General features: G+C 39.3%; 1 protein-coding gene across 3 annotated transcripts; it reads left to right on the top strand.

The window, feature by feature from the left end:
- The first annotated feature begins 1 nt into the window (after nucleotide 1).
- On the top strand, nucleotides 2-14,021 carry eme1 (essential meiotic structure-specific endonuclease 1). 3 transcript variants are annotated; one of them, XM_051666603.1, is made up of 9 exons: nucleotides 2-36; nucleotides 1,140-1,864; nucleotides 2,014-2,141; nucleotides 7,621-7,710; nucleotides 8,074-8,198; nucleotides 10,149-10,290; nucleotides 10,408-10,523; nucleotides 10,628-10,817; nucleotides 11,463-14,021. In XM_051666603.1, the coding sequence occupies exons 2-9, from the start codon at nucleotides 1,171-1,173 to the stop codon at nucleotides 11,637-11,639; spliced, it is 1,662 nt and encodes a 553-aa protein (XP_051522563.1). In that variant the 5' UTR covers nucleotides 2-36; nucleotides 1,140-1,170; the 3' UTR covers nucleotides 11,640-14,021. The 3 variants fall into 3 exon arrangements, with proteins under 3 accessions (XP_051522563.1, XP_051522564.1, XP_051522565.1); XM_051666604.1 differs by lacking the exon at nucleotides 2-36 and adding an exon at nucleotides 55-218; XM_051666605.1 differs by lacking the exon at nucleotides 2-36 and adding an exon at nucleotides 546-779.
- The last annotated feature ends 3,899 nt before the right edge of the window (nucleotides 14,022-17,920 follow it).

Here is a 17,920-nt window from a genome sequence, read left to right as displayed (position 1 = left end):
TCATCCAGAACCCGCGAATTGCGGAATTTGATTCTCGTAAGTAGAGAGAGTTCAAGAAATGTTCATAATAGAGCTAAAGCTGAAGATGTTCTAGAATGCGGGGCTAAACGAGCACTTGTGCCTTGATATTTTCTGTGGTCTGTTGTTTTGAGCGGGAAACTTGAATTTTCCATAGTCGTCTTTCTGTCAGTGCGTGCAGATGTAAACAGTTGACTGAGGTCAGAAATGTAGCAGATTGTGTTTGTGGTTGGATATGTTGAAATGAGTTGTTTTTTCTTCATCGAATATTAGTTGGTCCTGTTTCAACAAAGTGATAATTTAAAAATATAGTTGTCGTTACAGAAGTCTAAAATGTAGTTAAAATATAGATGTTGTGTAGGGACTCAAAGACAGGAATGTTAATTTTTGCAGTCGTTTTAGGGTTTGTTGACATTACATCATCATGGCAACGAAGTTGTAAAATTGGCTATAACTTTATTAGTTAGTGTCACACTAAATCATGTTAACATGCATATTGTTTTCATCTTGTGGCTTTACTTTTGAAATAGTGAGTATTTTAACGTTAATGAATTTGCCCCATTCACTTCCAATGTAAATGCCTCATTGTAACCCAGATTTGTTTTGTTTGTTTGTTTTTGGGGGGTTTTTTTAAGAAAAGGAGGGTCAAGTCAATTTTATTTTTTTATTTTTTATTTCTTTGGTAATCAATATTATGCCACAAATGCTGTCGATTGAGCTAAAGTTGTATTGAACCCGGAACATTCCTTTAACTGTTTTGTGTAAGAGCTTCCCACATTAATCATTTCCCTGTAGAAAATATAAAAAAGAGGTGTTTGTAAGAGATTTGCCATTGCTTACAAAAATACCATGGTAACAAGAGTTTGCACCAGAATACTGTTACTACTACTGTATTATCCAACACTATTAAAGAAATTAAATGTATAAATAAAAGAAATGACACAAAATTCTGGTCAGATTTTGGAAGTTTCTTTAACTGCTTGATGGAAATCCCATATTAATCTGTTATGATTTTACAATTATAGCTGAAGTAATTATGGTATTTTGCTGGAAACTGGCTATCATGGTAAAATGTATACAGTATATGATGTTTACTTTTTTAATCTGGTCTCTCCTTTTAGTGCATGTAGATCATTGTACTGACATCTCAGCATGACCTGCATCAATGGACCTGGATTCCTCCTAAGTGACAGTGACTCCAGTGATTCAGAGGAGCTGCCTGTGTTTGATTTCTCACAGATAAAACCAAAACAAGTTAACTTGGTGGTTTTAGACAGTTCAGGCTCAGAAATAGCACCTGTTACTGATCCAGTTTTATCAGAGGTCCACGTTTCCTCTGGAGCTGCTGGACGGGACATCTTGATGGTCAGCAGTGACAGCGAGGAGGAGGCCATTATCCCCTTAGCTGTAAGACTGAAACAGAAACGGCATGGTCTGGCTACAGCAGCCACTCGCGCAGAGAAGTACAAGGCTTCTAATGGATGTTCACACCTCTTCCAGGATGTTCCAGCTACATTGCCTGCACATATCAACCCTGAGGCCCAGCCAGTAGAACATAAGATCTTTAACACTATAACAAGGCAGTGCAGCTCTGAATATGATGCACCATACCTGACCATTGCACCACCCCCTGTAGGGGAGAATGGCACTTACCTGGTCAAATGCAAGAAAACCCCAGCAGAAGTGGAGGCTGCCAGACAGGAAGCCCTAAGGAAAAGAGCCATGCGAGAGCATCAGCAGGAGGAGAAGGAGAGGGTGAGAATGGAAAAGAAAGCTCTTGCTGATGCTGTAAAAGCCCTGAGGCCAGACGAGTGCATCAAACACATCGTGGTGATGGTTGACCCTGGTAGGTGGCAATGTGACTCCAGTGCTCAGTTATTTTCAGTGCTTTGTGCTCTTTCATACTTTTCCCAAATTGTTAAAAAGCACTGGCATGAGATATTAAGCTGCATTTGCTGAATGGATTAGTATTGATTAACTGTCTCCACCCCATAGGCCTGCTGCAGCTAGAAGGTGGCGGATCTCTCCTGACTTCCCTGCAGGCTATGGGATGCAGCTGTGCTATAGAGAAGCAGTCTCTTCCTTGCAGTGTCACCTGGGCTCGACGCTCACCCTACCCTCAGGCATGATAACACCCAAAACATACACAACTGCACTCAACATTACGAGTTGAAGTCTTATTTCTTTTGTCATTGGCTTTACGGTGCAGACTGACAGTGCCGTAATGATCATGGTCTAGCACAAGCCATGTATTGGCTTTTACTTGACCTCTTGAGAAATATCTTGTGTACTGGTATGTACTTTACTAGTGTTAATATACACAAATAGCACACTGATGTCACTGACACATCTATGCAATTTGTTCATTTTTATCTCAGCATAAAGTAGAACTGTGTCGATATAATCAAATATCAATATATCGCAATACTTTTTCTCATAATATTGTATTGATACTTAGATCCATGTATCATGATATATCGTGATATTTTCAGTGCAGTCAGAGATGCTTCTATGAGGCTCGAAAGAGACAAATATGATCCTGCAGGATTCACGGTTTCTCTCATGGACATGCTGGACCTCTCTCATGCGTTTGGATCTAGGGCCGGGCAAAAATCTTGATTTTCTACTTAATCTCATTTGTACGATCCCAATGTCGATTCTTAAAATGCCAAGATCGCTCTTTCTTTCTGTCTGCAATCCCCTACAACCAGATGTGTGTAAATACTTCCCATTTGCTACAAAAAAAAAAAAAAAAATGTTTGTGATTATCCACTGGCTGGTAATTTTTTTTAGATTTCACTCACCAGTGTTTGAGTGGTGTAGTGGCATAGAAGTTCAGCACAAAGATTTTTTCACTGTGTGCTGAGAGTAAATTTATGACACTTTCTATGTAAAGTGAGTCCATAGATTAGATCCAAGCAAACCATTTGTTGTTTAATAATGTCTCTTTTAATATCCTTTCTGTTCTCTACAGTCAGTTATTTATCAAAAACAACAAAAGAAACATTTAATTCTAATCACACATAGCATTGATGCTGTATAGAAGCCATTCGACCAAACAAACACTACTGTCAAAGGCCCTGCCACAGGTCTTAAAGAGACAGTACCATTTTAGCACTTGTTCTACATATCTAAGTAAATACTTCTAAATAGTACAAATTAGGCATATAAACAACAAGCATGTAACAATATACTGTATATATGCAATATAATATATATGCAATTTCAATACACCATATTTATTGATGTAATACATGGACTAAATAAAAAAAAAAAAAAAGCTAAAATATCACCAAAATGATGAAGAACTAATGATAATTTTTTTTCAATTGATATGTCCGCAATTTAACAAGTTAGAAGGTCCCCTCTATAATGAATAATGACATTAGCTGAAAGAGAATTTCTTTCATACTGTATGCAAGCAAAACGGACATTATAACTGAATAAACAATGATATTGTGTTAGGGGTTTGCGATATACTGGTATACATAATAAACCGGTTGAAATTTGGCAACCGGTAAACATTTTGGATTATCGTCTGTATCGCGGTAACTCAAAATCGCCACCGTGTGGCAAGAAATGTGCACCTCATTCTATTCACGTCACACATACGCGGTACACATTCTGTTGGTGAAATGGAGGAGGAAGGCGGGGCGGCTTCACATGAGACTGAGAGAATTGAAGAAACAGGGATTTTCAGGTACTGACCATTTTTCAGCAGCCGCTCAAGTGAAATTTCGGCCACCGAAGCAAATTCAATGACATTCTTTTCGAGTTCTGAATATGCTTCTCATCTGACACGTGCAGCTGTGTATCACGTGATTGTCGCGCGCGAGTCCCCTCCAGCAGGCTTCCAGACTGTGCTCCACAGACAGGAGAATGCAGTGTGTGTGATCACTGGCACTACTCAATCCTGATTCTCTCTATCACCAACAAACCTCAAAACTTCCGTGACCCATTTGAATTCTACTGAGTATTGAGTTTTTAACCTTAAAACGCTATGGAAGTCAAACATCTCATACGGCGAGAGAGCCTGACATTCTAACCAACACTGACGAGGAAAACAGCTAAAACAATGTCATGCACCAAAAATTGTGTCATCTGTCATGCAAATTTTTTAAACTAGACATCATCACCCTTAATAAAATTCAGTTCGAATGATGTTAGATATTAGAAACTGGCTTTGCTTTCAGATATTCAAATATTGTCTACAGAGATGACTTAAAAGAGCTAAATGAAGTGTTTTTTAAATTTTTTTATCAAGGATAGGAAGGATATTTTTTACTCATGAATAAGATGAATTATTTCCTTTGTTGCATTGTGTAAAAGGGCCAAACTATTAGTCCGATGTCAGATTCCATTAATAAAATAGCTGAAGGTTTCTGTGTTGTTCTGTCTTTTCTGAGTGCTGAAGCAAAAACACTTATTATTAATTTGCACTTTATCAATTAACTCCGTTATTAATTTTATCGGACTCCAATTTTATATTAATCTGACTCCAATTTAAGTTGAACCTCTAATTTATATTTAAGCTCTAATTGATTTCTGATCATTCTTTTAATTGAATCTTAAGTTATTGATTACTCTGAATCGTCCTAACTTTCATTATCCTTTCATTCGGGCCCCGATTGTCGCTCAGAGTCATATGCCGGCTGATTAATTACATAGATCTCATGGACATAAAATCGCCATTTTTGTTCATAGTCAGCGGTTGCAGGGTTTATTAATATCATCTGGTACGGCCGCCTACTGCTTGCTCATAACCAGATGATAGTTTTATTTAATCACGTTTCATACAACTTGCTAAGACGGAGATAAGCAGTGACTGGTAGTCTTACGTGGATTTCTCCTATTGTAAATTACAAAATCAATCAAAGCCAATTTCACACATGATCAGAATAAACAAATATTTTTAAAAATAAAAGACAAGTCAAAGAAACATACCTGGCAATAGAAAATTACACTGAATAATATGTGTCATATAAGTGTGGGATATCTGACTACAGACTCCCCAAGTTCCTTGCCAACCTTCCTTAAATATCCAGACAGAAAGCATTGTGTACCAAATGGTATTATTCTTTGAATAATGAGAATTTGGGGGTGAATGGGTTCCTGACTTCCTGGGGTTTAACCTTGTTAACATATAGGAGATCATTTAAATTGCAGGTCAATGAGGGGGATAGGCCTCCAGAATTTTGCAGTATTTGGCAAAGACCTTATAACTTTGTCACCATTAGTTTTACCGACATGGGAAAGAGACCATTATACAAGTCGCACAGAGACCTCTTAAATTATATCAAACACATACAGTTGCATTCTTTGTTTTCATGGTATTTGTTATATTTTTACATATACATGTTGTGTCTTTGTATTGGTCCTGAGCTGTTGAAAGGGAGAAGGGGGAGAGAGAGAAGAGGGGGCAGCAAGGTGATTTGCAATTTATCACACTGTGGTGATTAGGGATGTGCGAGACTAGTCGAATAAACGGTTCTGATGCTGCTAGTCGACACTGGAATTACTAGTTGATTAATAATTCCCCCGATTAAACTGATAATAATTTTTACACATTTACATTTGGCTTTATATTTTTACAGAGGCTGCACTTAAATTACTGTCATATTAATGTTACATATTTTAAATTGAATTAATAATACAAATATTATTTAAAAAAGAGGATATCTGGAGCAGATACAGAGTTTAATTTCAACTTGGGCTGCGCGTGCGTCTTCCCTCGCGGTGCATGCAGGAAAACGTCCTCTCGCTAGACAAGCAAACTCAGCAAAGTATTTATGAAATCACTTCGGTGGTCCAAGCCCCTATTGATGTTTTCACATTTGAGTCTTCTTTACATCTGTGCATGCTTGGATGCTGAGCAGGCTTTATCAAGTGCAGGATAGCCGCCACAGGTGAGTCAAGTCCCATCATTCACCGGACCATGTCGACGGGTTAATTTTACTCATGAAAAAATGTATGCTTTTGAGTAAGTAGCCTAGAAAAGAAAAGTTTTAGACTAGGTATGCCATTTTTTTTAATCTGCTGATTAAGAGGGCTATCTTCAATGAGGTGCCAACTGCTTAACAGTTATTCTGTGTGCAAGTCATGTTTAGAATACATTAGGTTTATTGCTTTTTTTACATTGTAACTTATTGGTTAACGTTCTTTACTGAACAGCTGTCATATTAGATCAATGGTTAATGCACGACTGCACGTCATGAAATACCCGCAACTTTTTAGCACATTTTTTTCTCTCTCATAGATTTAGCTTAGTCTACCTGTTAATTATTTTCAACAATGTCCTGATTGTTTTAATATGTTAAGTAACTTTTACTTGGTGATTTCTGTTTAGAACAGGCTTTTAGGGTTGTTCCATTAATCCTGCACTATTCATTCAATTGTTTTCAATAAATATATCTATTAAATATTCACTAATGTTGATTCAGTAAATGTGTGTCATGGTCAGTATTTAATGTACAATGATCATAATTCAAGGCGAGCACGTCGCAGATAAATGCCCCTTTTCAGCATCGGATTTGGAAGAGATTAAGTATTTTAAATGGGTCGCATAAAAACATTTTGTTTTTTCACTGTTTTCTGAAGGTTGGTTTCTCTTTAGACTAGTCGACTAGTCAGTTACAAAACTTCTGTTTAAACGACAGTCAAAATAGTCATAACGCACACCCCTAGTGGTGATATTCAGGTGAAGATTTCAGCTTTGTAAAACAATGCAAAGGCGATTTGCAATTTATCACACGTGGTGATATTCAGGTGTAGATTTCAGCTTTTGTGAGAGAGTTCAGTTGTTGTTTGAAGTCGAAAGTTCTTTGTTATTCCATGAATTGATGTGTGTTGGCTATCAGATATCTTGGCATCGGCCTTACAATTGCTTTCAGAAGATGTCAAGTTTCTTGAGGAAAGTTTTATAATAATAATAATAATACTAGTCAACAACATCTGACTGAAATGAGAAATTTAGCATTGTAAGTAAGGTTGATTACTACTTTTTGAATACCTCAAGTTCATTTTTTTAAACTATGTTTGTCAGGTTCCAATTAAAGAGAAAATGATTCATGAGTATTTAATTTAATGACTGGATTTAAAAAAAATAGGCATTACAATATATTTATTTAATTTATAAACCGATTTCTATTGATTTAAAAAAAAAAATTAACTTTATCGTGATATATATCGTTATCGTGATACAAAATTAGTGATATTGTGATATAAGATTTTGGTCATACCCCTGTATCGCAATACATATCTTGAGGTGGCTGGCGATACCCAGCCCTAGTATAAAGGTATGCAATGTCTCCCATTTTATCTAGACAATGCAATATGTCACCAAGGTGTCCTTTTTTGGTTGTCATACATTCAGCATTGGTATTAACAATGTTTAAGATATAGAATATACTCTATGTGAATATGTTCATTTTAAGATGATTATTTAATGTAATAAATAAGAGACCTAAAAGAGAACATGATGCTTTCCAGCTGTTGCGCTATTTCACAAATGTCTCTGTGCCATCTTGTATCTCAGTAGAAATTAGGAACATCTAAAACTCTTTCCACATGGTTTTATAATTCAGTTGAATATTTTGTTTGCAGACTGGTGAGATGCTGTCCATTCCAGAGTCACATGCTGTAATCCAAGTTCCAGTGGATAAATTTGTGACCATGATTAACAACTACTGCAAGGTAGTCACATTGTGTGATTTCCTAATGGCCCATTATGATTACTTAATTAACCATTAATAGGTTAATTGTTTGATTTGCTGGCTGTGACCTTTTTGTATGATGTAGCAACTAAAGATAAAATTAATAAGAGATTTGTGGTCGAAAGGGCAACACAAAAAATAGCAGTTCCAACCTTTTTTAAAAAGTGTCAGTGCAATTGAAGGAAATGAATACAATTACAGAATCACTGCTTAAATATGTAAAAAATTATCCATAAGCTTCTTAAAGTATGCAGTTGCTTAATCTTTGAGAAATATATGTCTTTATAATTGAGAGGTTTTTATGAGAATAAAGACCTAATGGGGTTTTCTATTTTTAATGTAGAGGCAAAACAATGGTATGTCGACTGAAAGTGGCATATCTCTGACCTCCTGGACTCAAGGAATCATGAGCAGAAACCCAGGCAGAACACTAAGCCTGGTTGTGATTGACATGGAGAAGTACTATAAGTAAGCAACGTACTGAGAGTGTCAGACATAAATTTATTTTAATATTTTTTTTAATATCGAAGACTTCATGTGAATCCATTAAACAAAAATACAAGCTTTTGTGAACTTGCCCCATAGGCTTTCATGTATTTCCTTGCTTGTTTTTTTTTTTTTTTTTTCACAGAATAATGGATGAATCAAAATTATTTTCTTTAATAATCAACAACATGTCACAGATGCTGTTGACAGAGCACAAGTTGAATTTAACCTGTCCTGTAATATTCCTATTATGGATCCTGTGTTAAGCTGAAGTATGTCACTTTTTCAGTGTTAAAATACTTTCTTCTATCCCATCTTAAAAGAATATTCAGGGTTCAATACAAGTTAAAGTGGAGTGGTGGTGGCGTAGTGGACTAAAGCACTGATCTGGTAAGCAAAATGTTGTTGGTTCAATCCCCACAGCCACCACCATTGTGTCTTTGAGCAAGGCACTTAACTCCAGGTTGCTCCAGGGGGATTGTACCTGTAATAAGAGCACTGTAAGTCACTTTGGATAAAAGCGTCTGCCAAATGCATAAATGTAAATGTGAATTTGTGGCATAATGTTGATTACCACAAAAATCATTTTCGGCTTGTCCTTCCTTTTCTTCAAAAAAAGCAAAAATCTGGGTTACAGTGAGGCACTTACAATGGAAGTGAATGGGGCCAATTTTGTGGAGGGTTTAAAGAAAAATTTTATAAAAGCACTTACATTAATTCTTCTGTTAAAACTGTAAAGTTGTTTAAATCGTCATTTTTACTAGGGCTGCCCCCTAATAGTCAACCAAATGTTAGTCGATGAGAAGAGTCTTGGTGTGCCAACTTTTGATTGGTCGGTTGGCCGTTGAAAAAAAAACTCCACAGGAAGTGGCGAAGTCATGCAGTCAGTGACGGACAGACATGATCGTTTACACGGCTGGTCCATGCGGTCTGCAGGCAAACGTTTGCCTATCATTCATCGACCTCAAACATGGCTTATCATTTGAAACATGAAAGTAGCCTAACGTTAGCCACTTAGCATGGCTGCTCGCTCTAACGTTAGATAACTTACATAAATATGCACTATTAGGCTTATCCAAGTGTTCGTGGGGAGTGGGGAAGCTAAATTAGTACCTCACATACTGCATGTTTAACTTAATGTGCATTTCTCTCTATAAATTAACAAAATGTTCAGACAGTCTTCTTGTTGGTCATTCCGACACATTCAGAATCAGTAACGCTTTTGCCGGTGTCACTGCAGCTCGCTTTGTGCGTGCGCTTGTAAAATTTATATTTTAAAAGCTCATTGTTACGGTTAAGTATTTCTCTGTAATGTAGAACAGTGTTAGCAATGTTACTTATAACATTCTTTCTCAGCCCTGAAACTCAAATGCCCCCCAAAAAATATATTTTTAAGTAATTAAAAACTACTAGTCGACTAGGAAAATCTTTGATCCGGGGCAGCCCTAATTTTTACAGTCGTTTTAGGGTTTGCTGACATTACAACCTCATTTTATCGCACTAAATTCATGTTAACACGCATATTGTTTATGTCTTCTGGCTATACTTTTGAAACAGTATTTTAATGTTTATGAATTGGCCTCCATTGACTTTCATTGTAGAATATTCCTTTAATATGCAGAAACAACTATAAGTATGGTTACTTAAAATTAACAGGTACATTTTCTTGAAAACTGTAAACACTGTGTCTCTGTGGTGCTATAAAAATTCCTGTTTGTTTTGAGCAACCCGCTTAGACCTGCCCCAACAACGTTACTCAACCAATGGCGTGAGTAGGGGGTGGGATTAATTGACTGATTTGCAATTTGCAATGACTGATTGGTGGCACTAGTGTCTGCAATTACTCTATGGACTTTGGGCTTTATTTTGAATGGCTGACTAATGAAGAGTCTAATATAATTGCATATTTTTACAATAAATATTCATTTGCAGATCACAGAATTCAAAATGCCAGAAGAAATACCGTGAGGCAGTGCTGGGAGGGGACATGGGACTTCAGGGTGGGCAGAAAAAGAAAAGAAAGAAAGATGATATCAATCAGCTTCCTGAGGTCTCACGAGTGCAGGTGGAGGAGGTAAGCTGAAGCACATGGGCAGTTGATTTAAATTCATGACCACAAATGCTTTTTTACAGTGGTATGTGAAGCTGTCTGAGTTAGCTCCGTCTTACACTCCCCTCTCCTGTCCATCAGGCTTTGATAGACCTGCAGCTGCACACTGGGGTGCAGGTCCATTTTTTCTCGAACTGGAAGGACTTCACTGATTATATTACCATGTCAACCAAAGCAGTAGCAGAGGCACCATTCAAGTGAGTAGGGAGCCAATATTACAATATTGATAATTTTCCAACCAGCTGAGTCTTCAGATTTTTGGGGTCTTTTTTTACTTTTGTGTATCGTCGTTCTCTCCCAGGCGGGAGCGAGAGAAGACGGGATTCACGTTTTGTTTGGAGAGTGAATGGGCAGGGGGTTTAAAGGTGGACCGTGCAGGGATTGGTCTTTTGCAGGTTTGGAAGAGGCAAATCCAGCAGTTAAACCGTGTCAGCCCTGATATGGCCAGTGCTATACTCAGTGCCTACCCCTCTCCTCAGCTTCTTGCTCAGGTAAACAAAACAAACACATACAAACAAATCTGTTCTTAGAGGGTTAGTTCACCAAAAATAAAAATTCTGTCATCATTCAGTAAGTGAACGATGATAGAATTTTCATTTTTGTGCGAACTATCCCTTTAATTATGACATTTCTAACAATAGTTAATCTTTATCCTAACCTTACTCTCTTATAATTGACTGATTATGTACAAATGCACTTATGGTATATCAATGGTGTACATTACCAGTCAAAGGTTTAGACACACTTAACTGAATTTGTGTTTCATGATCTAAAATATCTTTTGATCTAAATGCATTTTGTAGACAAATATAATTTCTGCTGATATTTTCTGCCCATTATTGTTTAAAAAACATCCCAGGTGGCACCTCATGAAGTTGGTTGAGAGAACGCCCTGAACACAGCTGTAATCTAGGCAAAGAGTGGCTACTTTGAAGAATCTGAAATATAAGACAGTTTTCACATTTATTGGTCACTACATTATTCCCACACATTTTGTAGCTTTGATTATTATTATTATAAAATGTGGAAAATAGTTCTAATAATGATGAGTAGGTGTGTCCAGACTTTTGGCTTGTAGTGCACGATAAACTGTATAATGAGATCTGAGGTCTCATATTTATATTTGTTACATGCAGGCATATGCAAAGTGCAAATCAGAGCATGAAAAAATTGGCCTGCTGTCAGACGTGCTTATTCGACGTGGAGAGGGTGTAACGTCTACAACACGCAGAGTTGGTCCGGAGCTTTCTAAACGGCTATTTCTTCTGATGACATCATCCAATGCCCAGCAGCCCCTTGATTCTGCAGTATAGATTCCTCTGTCTGAAATATCAAAAGCCCTTTGTTACAGTGTCTCATGTTTTGGTGCATTTTATATAACTGTAAAAGGTTTAATATTTATTAGAGTTAGAATATTTTATAATCTACAAGCTTTTCAATGTGATATGTGTTTGTTCTGACTATACATCATTGTTATTAAATGTTTCTTAAAGTACCTTAAAATAATATTACTTTGCCTCCATCAGAACTAGTTATTCACAAATTTCCTTGGTTCATAACTTTATGTACCTTTATGTACTGGAGAGGTAAGCCTTGAAAGTTTTTCTATTCTTGGAATTTTCTGTCCATCCCAATGGCAAATAGCCTTGGACGTCAAGAAGCCTTTTCAGGGTACATCCGAAATACAGCAGGTTCTCAGAAATGCTATATGCTTGCAGTTTTTCACTTGACACTGACCTGCCACTTTGCGGTTTGTTAAGAACTATAGGTCAAACCCGAGCCATTTCCTTTAGAATTCTGTCCCTCGAGTTATATCTTTACACACTCTAACAGTGTTAGACAGAGCTTGCCTTTAGTAATTGCAGAATCAACTGTTTCTGTTTTGGCACTTTTCCTGTTTAAGACACTGCAGCACAACTTCCAGAACCAAAATGGCCTCTTAAACATGCTGTACTCACTGTTTAAGGACTGTAGAGGCTCATGGCTCATTTCCAGCACATTAGAGAAAGGCACCTGACCAAGGAGAGCCATGTTGCCTGAAACGAGCTGTGGGGTAACAAGCCGTTAAATGTGCTTAAGAGATGAGCTGCATGCTTCATCCCTGTCCCTGAAGGCAGTATTTCTTCTACAGTTTAAGGGATGGCATAGCAAACTATAGCTAGTGGGTATTCGCTTGGGCCGAAAGGAATTATTTTAGCAGAATTAAGACAGCTTAAAAAGGGATCACCTTGGAGTGATTGTTTAGCTGAATAGTATGAAATCCAATTTTCGTGTACTCCAAATGCAGACTATAATAACTTTTATGACCTAGTCTCTGCAGAGCTAACATCTCCACTGGCTTGTAACAGTTTGAATAGGACTTAAATTTCCAAAAAGCAGTTACAGGGTATTACGACTTGTTGGATATCAAAAACATTGTAACTTGTCAAAACTGAATGTTATGAGGAATAGTTTCCCCAAAGATGGGAAATTATACTTGCTCTCTTGATGTATGCCATTTGTTCCAAATGCACCAAAGCAAAATGATCTGTTCAAGTGCAGTGGGTCGGTTTATTTTTTTCCAATGTGCTTTTGAATTTGAATCATGGCTATTCCAGATGATAGATTGGCCCCCTATAAACCATTTCTGTTCAGCAGAGCAGCAGGCGCTCTCATTTCTGCTGCACATCTGAGATTCTTCCTGCTTCTTGTTGGCGATTAATAAGTTTTGGGAGTGGTGGTAGGTCACCGCCGGCCCCCTTCACTCAAAGTCAATAGAGTGGCAAACAAAGCAGGGCTGTTAGTCACTGTCTTTCTGTTCATATTCTCAACTCGGCTAATCCTTTGGACAAATGTGCCTTCTAATCGGCCGGCACACAAGACAGAGTGCCACAGGCAGTACTGTTTACAGTTTTGTGAGACCGTTTTGTTACAGTTTTTTGTTTATACTCTTGGGTAGTAGGTGCCTTTCCAATTCCTTAGGCTACAGAAATGCCAAAAAAATGCCACCTATTCTGCTGGCCCTGTGTCAACCATGGTATAACAAAATTCAGCATCAGTTCCTATATTTTAAATAATGCATTATCTCGGGGTCTGTGTAGCTCAGCAAGTATTGACGCTGACTACCACCCCTGGAGGTGCGAGTTATAATCCAGAGCGTGCTGAGTGACTCCAGTCAGGTCTCCTAAGCAACCAAATTGGCCCGGTTGCAAGGGAGGGTAAAGTCACATGGGGTAACCTCCTCATGGTCCCTATAATGTGTGGTTCTTGCTCACGGTGGGGCACGTGGTGAATTGTGCGTGGATGCTGCTGAGAATAGCGTGGGCCTCCACACGTGCTACATCTCCGCGGTAACTCTCTCAACAAGCCACGTCATAAGATTTGCGGACTGAGGGTCTCAGACACGGACGCAACTGAGATTCGTCCTCCGCCATCCGGATTTAGGCGAGTCAGTACGCCAGCACGAGGACTTAAGAGCGTATTGGGAATTGGGCATTCCAGGGGAGAAAAAAAAATAAAAAAAATTATCTCAGGCAAAGAGAGCCCTGGGTAGTATGGCAACAAGGCAAAGCATCTGATATTAGCCTTGTATAGTGTTCAGTGTGTGTTTTGCCTCCGTGCTGAGTGAATCTGAGTGCTAAAACAACAAGAGAGAATGTCAAAGGCTCTACAACCTATTTCAGACACAATTAGACCAGTCACTTTGGCATTGGTTTTCTTGCCACCAGCATTCAATCAATGTTTCCTACCTCTCTTTAAAAATAAATCATTATTCTTCTCTGCATGTCCCATTTGTTCATTTGCAAATCAGATACAAGTGATGATTCAAGTGTTCAGATCCAGGTATTCAGGTAAAAGAGATTTTGCTGCCAGAGATGCCGGCTCTTGTTACTACAGAGTTACAACGTTGCATTGTTTTGTTTCTACCTTGCCCTCTTCTACCAGACTGCATATACTATGTACATAGTTTTCTTTACCCACAGTGGATTTTTGTTTTTTCATGTGGTTGGCTGAATTTTTGATTGCCACATGAGGGCAGAATTGCTATACACTGCCTATACATAACAGGGTGTTTTCTCAGAGGAGGCAAGGAAGGCAGTTCCTCCCAAAAATTTGGATGAGAAAATAATGGACAGTGCAAAAGTGAATCAAAACAAATATTTAGCAATATGAGATCAAATAGTTTGTAAAGCACTGTAGAGTGACACTGTCCAACAGTGACAGATGTGAATGAAGTTTCAGAGGGAAGAAATGTCTCCTTTGCCTCCCTTGACGTTGTTGTGTTCTCGTAAATGGTCTTTACGTGTCATGTGATAAAATATATGTGAAAAGTCAGGTGAGAGTTAGGAGTTAGACTCCACAGCACTATGATGGACTAATTACCCTGTCAGTGGGTTAGTGACATACATAGCATTCAGAAAGTATTCAGACCCCTTCATTTTTTCCACATTTTGTAATAAGGCTGTAAGCCTTATGTTAAAATGCTTTAAATTAAAAAGCTGGCTGATCAGATCACAGACACGGAACAACAATATCCAGACTCAGTTATTATTATTCTTGGGGATTTTAACAAAGCAAATCTCACACGTGAACTGCCCAAATACAAACAGCAAATTATATGCCCAACCAGAGACAGGAACATACTGGATCATTGCTACACAATAATAAAGGATGCATATCGCTCTGTCCCTAGAGCAGCTTCGGGACTCTCTGATCACTGTCTGGTTCATCTTCTTCCAACCTACAGACAGAAATTAAAATCAGCCAAGCCTATAGTAAGGACTGTAAAGAGATGGACCAATGAAGCAGAGCTGGAACTACAAGACTGCTTTGATTGCACGGATTGGAGTGTTTTTGAGGCTGCAGCCTCTGACCTGGATGAGCTCACAGTTACTGTTACATCATATATCAGTTTCTGTGAGGATATATGCATTCCTACTAGGACTTATTTATCATTCAACAATGACAAACCATGGTTTACAGCAGAACTCAGGCAGCTTCATCAGGCCAAAGAGGATGCTTGCAGAGGTGGGGATAAAGTCTTGTACAATCAGGCCAGGAACACACTGAATAAGGAAATCAGAGTGGCTTAAAGAAGATACTCTGAGAAGCTGAAAACGACCCTGCTTCAGTGTGGAGTTGCATGAAACAACTTATGAATTACAGGACTCCTACCCCCAACCCTGTGGTGGACCAACAACTGGCTGATGACCTGAATGTGTTCTACTGTAGATTTGAAAGGCCCAATCTCACACCCCACACCCGCTCTGACCTTCACTTCACACAAACACCAACACCTCCTGCAACCCCCCTCCTCCCCCATCTGATCCTCAACCTGAACTTAAGATCTGTGAAGAAGAGGTGTCCCATGTCTTTTGGAAACAAAAGACTAGGAAAGGGCCCAGATGGTGTTTCACCCACGTGTCTTAGATCCTGTGCTAACCAGCTGGCCCCCTTCTAAACACAGATCTTTAATAGATCACTGGAGCAGTGTGAAGTCCCATGCTGCTTCAAAAGCTCAATCATCATTCCTGTCCCAAAGAAACCAAAAATCACAGGACTTTATGACTACAGACCTGTTGCTCTGACGTCTGTGGTCATGAAATAATTTGAGAGACTGGTGTTGGCCCACCTGAAAAACATCACTGGACCCTTTCTAGATCCCATTCAATTTTCTTCAACTTCCAGCACCTGTATAATCAGCACTGGTGCCCCCCAGGGATGTGTGCTCTCCCCACTACTCTTCTCCCTGTACACCAATGAATGCATCACTTAGGACCCCTCTGTCAAGCTCCTGAAGGTCACAGATCACACCACTGTCATCGGCCTCATCCGAGATGACGATGAGTCTGCATACAGAAGGGAGGTTAAACAGTTGGCTGTCTGGTGCAGTCAAAACAACCTTGATCTGAACATGCTCAAAACGGTGGAGATGATTGTGGACTTTAGGAGGAACACCCCAACACTGACCCCCCCCCCCCCCCCCTCACCATTCTAAACAGCACAGTGGCAGCAGTGGAGTCATTCAGGTTCCTGGGCACTACCACCTCACAGGACCTGAAGTGGGAGACCCACATTGACTCCATTGTGAAAAAGGCCCAGCAGAGGTTGTACTTCCTTCGCCAGTTGAGGAAGTTACACCTGCCACAGGTGCTTCTGATCCAGTTCTGCTCAGCAGTCATTGAGTCTGTCCTCTGCACTTCAGTAAATGTCTGGTTTGGTTCAGCTATGAAATCAGACATCAGAAGACTACAAAGGACAGTTCGGACTGCTGAGAGGATTATTGGTTGCCCCCTGCCCTCCCTTCAAGAACTATACATTTCCAGAGTGAGGAAAAAGGCTGGAAAAATCACTCTGGACCCCACTCATCCCGCCCACTACCTTTTTGAAGTGTTGCCTTCTGGCCGATGCTTCACAGCTCTGAGCACCAGAACCGTCAGGCACAGGAACAGTTTTTTCCCTCAGGCTATCCATCTCATGAATAGTTCAAACTGCCCCATTGAGCAATAATTATGTGCAATACACAGTTTAGTCTTTTTATATTTATACAACACATCCTACCTCTTCTGCCATTCCATTCCCTTGCACTGTATATAACAGATTTGTATTTAAATTTGCACTATGTATGTGTATGAAAGTATGTATGTATTTGTGTGTCTGTGTGCGTATGTATGTATGTGTGTATTGTTGGGCCTCATGTATTCAGATAGAAGACAAAGGCAGGCCTAACAGTCATACAAACATTCCTGAAGCCCCCTCCTTCTAAGTCGTAAATTTTACTGACAAAAATCGCGCCAAAATCAAACAAAGGGAGTCCAAAACAGACTACAGATCCATGAAGCCTTGCCCTCTAAAGGATCGAGCTCTCAACTCCTATTGGATGAGGCACACCACAGAACGTCCCTCAAACATGACATCATCAGGACTTCAAATAATTCTGAAATGCTTCCAGAGTTGCTTCCAGCGACTTAGTTCACCGAATACGGACGTAGCTTTTTGCTGCTCTCCGGTGCAGCCTCGTGGCATAAGGAAATAATGTCCGACTTGAAACTGTAGCCATACAATCTCCATCTCGCTGGACGAATTGAGATTACTCTGTGTTCAACCGAACACTCTAACGGATCCGAAGGAGACCGCCGAGCAATTCGCATCTTCATCCGTTGGCCTACAGAAGTGAAGAGATTAAAGATTTCTCTTCCATCTTCAATCAAGTCGACATTTCTGAGTTCTCCGCCAGCCCGCCGAGAATCAACAGCCGTACCGCCCTCTGAGAATCAACAGCCGTACCGGCCGCCGACAATCAACAGCCGTACCGCCTGCCGACAGCGCGAGGAAACGACCTCTCGTCATCACACGAGCCTCAAGGAACCGGGTCAAAGTTAAAGGACGGAGGAAAACACATTCTACCTGTGTCCTCATGCGATTCAAGTAAGAGGTTACGTCTGGGCAGAGATAGAATATTATAGCGTGTTATTCTTGTGTTTCAAGGTTTTTGCTTGTACAGTTTACGGACCGCCATGTCCGCTCATTATCAATACTCAGGGTATTAATTATCACAAATTTGTTTTGCTGTATTGTGGTCCAACCAAATTGGACTGTTGTGCATTTTCGCCAT

This window comes from Myxocyprinus asiaticus, chromosome 32 (genome assembly GCF_019703515.2).
Source record: "Myxocyprinus asiaticus isolate MX2 ecotype Aquarium Trade chromosome 32, UBuf_Myxa_2, whole genome shotgun sequence".
Taxonomy (NCBI): domain Eukaryota; kingdom Metazoa; phylum Chordata; class Actinopteri; order Cypriniformes; family Catostomidae; genus Myxocyprinus; species Myxocyprinus asiaticus.
This window is presented reverse-complemented; position numbering and strand designations above follow the sequence as displayed.